This window comes from Sardina pilchardus, chromosome 6 (genome assembly GCF_963854185.1).
Source record: "Sardina pilchardus chromosome 6, fSarPil1.1, whole genome shotgun sequence".
NCBI lineage: Eukaryota > Metazoa > Chordata > Actinopteri > Clupeiformes > Clupeidae > Sardina > Sardina pilchardus.
The window spans coordinates 2,144,463-2,149,462 of NC_084999.1; the positions used below are offsets into that span (position 1 = coordinate 2,144,463).

Consider the following 5,000-nt stretch of genomic DNA (forward strand, 5'->3'; position numbering starts at 1 on the left):
ATGCAGATGTATTATTACCTAGAATGGAACATGGTGCCGTTGCTCTCCAGAAATCCCTCGTAGTGCACCAGAAGAATGTCTCCATACTTGGACTTTCGGTGACAGAGGAAAGGCTTGGACATAACTTCTATCTTCACCTCTGGTTCCGGAAGTTTTGCACAGTCCACATTTAAGTGGACGAAAAGTAAAAGGAAACTGAAAAGAAATGGCAACATATTCGCCTCTGAGTGCTGTTTATTCTAAGCTAAAACAGAACGCACCAAAGTCCCGTTAACTAGTGGCGATAACGCAGACGACGTGGCATGCAAGTTTTCTAGCATTCCAGCACTAGTGCCAACAGCCCAAGCTTTCCTTCCGTCCGTAACCACCCACCGTCTTGCTATTGGTTTGCTGCATTAAAAGGAACGCCTTGTATCATGACTAGTCGCAGCTGATTGGAGCTCATCTTTTGTGATGTTGAAGGCCCGCCCTGGCTGTCGCCCCCGGCTACGAACATTCAAGGCGTTGGTGTGAATGGAGAAGCGAAGGATTTGAGTTGCGAATTCCAAGTGCTGTCACAGACTACGGGATGGCTTACGTTTGATCACATGGAACGGAATTCACGTACATTTTACGCATTTCCAGCCAGTTGTTCACATGGCATAAGCTTGGTAACTACTACGGTCGGCGAATCTACGTTGGAATTACAGTGAGCTCCTCAAAAGTCATTTCATGCCGATGTAGGCTACTATGTGACCAACTACGAAATCAAGAAAATATGGAGGGAGTACTTTATAAGTGGACGAACTACATCAGTGGTATGTTGCTTTTCTGAATATGGTTACTGACAAACGTCGTGTTTCATCGAATGTTTACATTTAGCAGCCTATAGCTCGTTAGCTAGCCAAGAATCAGTGTAGCTAAGAACAAGCTAACAAGTTAATCTAGACCAGCTAATTCAGCTAGCTTTCTAGATATCTATCTTAGGTGTTCCTAAGTAAAGCAGCTCGAGTTAAGCCACACTATTGGACACGTTGTCTCTTCGCATCCCTGGCCATCTAGTTCTTACAGTAGCGTAGTAGTCTGCAACTGGGTAGCATCTTTAAACCCTTAACGTTAGCCAGTTAAGTTAACATTAACCCGGTAACGTTAGCATCTCTGTTTATAGGCTGTTTACTACAGATTGTGAAATTCTCTGGTTGTGTTAACGTTATCCATATTTAGTTTGCCAATATGTCTCAGTAATGTGACGTTAACCTGATTTAACTTTAGTTAAACGACAGCCAACATTTGTCACAACGTTTGTCGATGACAGATGTAACGATTTCGGCTATTTCTATGCAGTTGTATAACGCCTAGTGTGGCTAAATCAGTGACATCGAATACAGTCTGCTGACCGCAAGTCAGCCGTAACGTTATCATAAAAGGTCATAAAGTTGTGGGTAGGACTGCGGTGTTCGTGCTGGTATTAAGTTACAGCTGTGACAACATTAAAATGATGCAGATTCAGTGATGACTATACCGGCTGGACAAGCTCAACGCAATAGACTTCACAGTTCACACATTTGGAAATTAGTTTCTGTACCCACCCATCCTGTTGTTCTAGTTTCTGTAGATCTCCAAAACTAAAACCCCCAAATCCTGCTTGGCTCTCCCAAATCTGGGTCAAGCTCCTCTGCAGAATGTCACTGGCCCAGTATGTTAACAGCAGGGTGTATAACAGGTGTTATTACTGTTACATATGCATTAGAACAAGTTAGGCGGGCTTACTCGACTACTGGGACACCACAGAGGGGCATGACCTCGGCCAGTTGAGGCCATTTCCCATGTTCTCATGTCACACCTCAGTCCTCACATGTAGTCATGTGAAATAATGGACCTGAGAGAGTAACAACACGATGTTCCACCAAATGATGTGTTGCCACTCAAGATTGCTGGACATGGGTTAACATCTCTGACCACAATCCTGGAATCCAGGGTGGCGGGGAAAGCACTAGCCATTAGCCATTAGCCATCAGCGCTCACAGGCTACTTCCCCTGGGAGCTGCTGCCATCAGGGCTTGGTGTGTGTTGTGTGGGGGTGGGGGGGTGGGGGGCTTGGTGTGTGTTGTGAGTGGGGGTGTGGGAGGGCTTGGTGTGTGTTTGTGTGTGGGGGTGGGGGAGGGCTTGGTGTGTGTTGTGTGTCTATCTGACGAGCTGTGTTATGCAAGAAGAATTTCCAAAAGGATCAATACATGTCTATCCACTCTGTCCTCTTGAGCCTTGAACCTGTTCCCAGCCTTATATATGTCTTATACACGCTATACGATGAAGGTGCTGAAATGGTTCTTTAAATCTCTGGATGGCTCCATGGAGAGTCTGAACTCTGTGTTGAACCATTGCATCAGGCGAAGGGTTCTTCACATTGGAAATGGTTCTTCAGAGCCTCAGGTCATAATGGGCCTATTGTGCCACTTAAAACGCCACTTATTAAGGCAGGGATCACATTAGCTGGCGGCAAGCGGCAGCGGCAAGCGTAACGCAACGCTCAGACCATAATAATAATCCAAAACATTCTATCTCGTTACTAAGTTCAATATTTGTTGCTACGTCCTTAGACGAATCTGATTAGTTAAAATACCTAAACATTCCAAAACTGATTGTGACGAGCCGAGCGTTTGCGCTTCAAAGTTCAACTCACAGTTTGCCCAACGCTAGCGTTACGCCAGCGTTGTCACCATTCCGCTGCCGAACCATAGAGAACAATAGGAAACCTGCCGCTTGCCGCTGGCTAATGTGATCCCCACCTAAATGTTGCCTCGGGGGTTCTTTGAAGCACTGAAAAAGGTTCTTCTATGGCATCGCTCTGAAGAACCGGTACTGGCTGCATTATTTGCCCCCCCCCCCCCCACACACACACACACACACACACACACATATATATATATACCTTATGGACAACCGCACCCAGAGAGAGAAGGGTGAGCTGCACACACACACACACACACACACACACACACACACACACATGTTGAGTGTAAGAGTGTATAGTAAGCGTGTATAGTAAGTGTGTGTGTGTGTGTGTGTGTGTGTGTGTGTGTGTGTGTGTGCAGGATGGCAGCCGCGGTGGTTCGTGCTGGAGGGGGGCACGCTCTCCTACTACGACTCCCACACACACACACACACATATGTTGAGTGTAAGCGTGTATAGTAAGTGTGTGTGTGTGTGTGTGTGTGTGTGTGTGTGCAGGATGGCAGCCGCGCTGGTTTGTGCTGGAGGGGGGCACGCTCTCCTACTACGACTCCCAGGAGGAGGCCTGGAAGGGCTGCAAGGGCAGCATCAAGATCTCCGTCTGTGAGATCCAAGGTACCGCCCAGCGCTCCCGCTCTCTCTCCCTCTCTCTCTCTCTCTCACACTCTCTCTCTCTCTCGCTCTCTCTCCCTCTCTCTCTCTCTCTCTCTCACTCTCACACTCTCTCTCACTCACACTTTCTCTCTCACTCTCACTCTCTCTCCCTCTCTCTCACACTCTCTCTCACTCTCTCTCTCTCTCTCACTCTCACACTCTCACTCACACTCACACTCTCTCTCTCTCTCCCTCTCACTTTCACTCACACTTTCTCTCCCTCTCTCTCTCTCTCACTCTCCCTCTCTCTCTCTCTCTCACTCTCCCTCTCTCACTCTCTCTCTCACTCTCACTCTCACTTTCACTCACACTTTCTCTCTCCCTCTCTCTCTCCCTCTCTCACTCTCCCTCTCTCGCTCTCTCTCTCTCCCTCTCTCTCACTCACACTTTCTCTCTCTCTCTCTCTCACACTCTCTCTCACTCACACTTTCTCTCTCTCTCTCTCTCTCACTCTCTCTCACTGTCTTTCACTCAGGATCACTGATGAGTGTTGTAACTGCTGCTAGTGTAGGACACTGCTGGGGAACTGATAACGGTGCAGACTCTGACTCAGACACACACACACACACACACACACACACACTCACACACACACTCAGACTCATGGTCACATGAACTGGTGGTGCTCCTCTGTGCTCATCCCAGACTCACATAAGAACTCTGAGTGGGAGCATGACAAACACGTACAACACACACACACACAACACACACACACAACACACACGTTAGCCACTGATGATGTGGCAGTGCTGTGAGTCCTATCAGTGATCCAGCGAGACCCCGCCCCCTCTATCAGTGACCCAGTGAGACCCCGCCCCCTATATGAGTGATCCAGCGAGACCACGCCCCCTATATCAGTGTTCCAGTGAGACCACGCCCCCCATATCAGTGATCCAGCGAGACCACGCCCCCTATATCAGTGATCCAGCGAGACCACGCCCCCTATATCAGTGTTCCAGTGAGACCCCGCCCCCTATATCAGTGATGTCCTGTTCCTGTGTCAGATTAAAGGTCTTCTATGCATGCATCTGTCTCAGAGAACATCCAATGAGATCCCAACTCTGCTTCAAGCTCCACTCTCTCTGTGTGTGTGTGTGTGTGTGTGTGTGTGTGTGTGTGTGTGTGTGTGTGTGTGTGTGTGTGTGTGTGTGTGTGTGTGTGTGTGTGTGTGTGTGTGTGTGTGTGTGTGTGTGTGTGTGTGTGTGTGTGTGTGTCCAGTGCACCCGTCGGACTTCACGCGTGTGGACCTGACCATCCCAGGGGAGCAGTACTTCTACCTGCGTGCCATCAACGCGGCCGAGAGACAGCAGTGGCTCAGAGCCCTGGGCACGGCCAAGGCCTGCCTTACTGACCACCGCACCAGGAGAGAGAAGGGTACACACACACACACACACACACACACACACACACACACACACACACACACACACACACACACACTGGGCACGGCCAAGGCCTGCCTTACTGACCACCGCACCAGGAGAGAGAAGGGTACACACACACACACACACACACACACACACACACACACACACTGGGCACCGCCAAGGCCTGCCTTACTGACCACCGCACCAGGAGAGAGAAGGGTACACACACACACACACACACACACACACACACACACACACACACTGGG

The 5,000-nt window shown here is 49.2% G+C and overlaps 2 protein-coding genes across 2 annotated transcripts in view; one reads left to right on the top strand and one right to left on the bottom strand.

The window, feature by feature from the left end:
* The window catches only part of fkbp14 (FKBP prolyl isomerase 14), a 5,487-nt gene extending 5,117 nt beyond the window's left edge, over positions 1-370 (bottom strand). The window contains exon 1 of the mRNA XM_062538062.1: positions 19-370. Coding sequence (XP_062394046.1) covers positions 19-215 — 197 coding nt within the window. The 5' untranslated portion in view covers positions 216-370. The remainder of the gene's footprint in view (positions 1-18) is intronic.
* A 125-nt stretch (positions 371-495) lies between these two features.
* plekha8 (pleckstrin homology domain containing, family A (phosphoinositide binding specific) member 8) overlaps positions 496-5,000 on the top strand; it is a 28,931-nt gene continuing 24,426 nt past the window's right edge. The window contains exons 1-3 of the mRNA XM_062538064.1: positions 496-797; positions 3,209-3,325; positions 4,583-4,738. Coding sequence (XP_062394048.1) covers positions 758-797; positions 3,209-3,325; positions 4,583-4,738 — 313 coding nt within the window. The 5' untranslated portion in view covers positions 496-757. The remainder of the gene's footprint in view (positions 798-3,208; positions 3,326-4,582; positions 4,739-5,000) is intronic.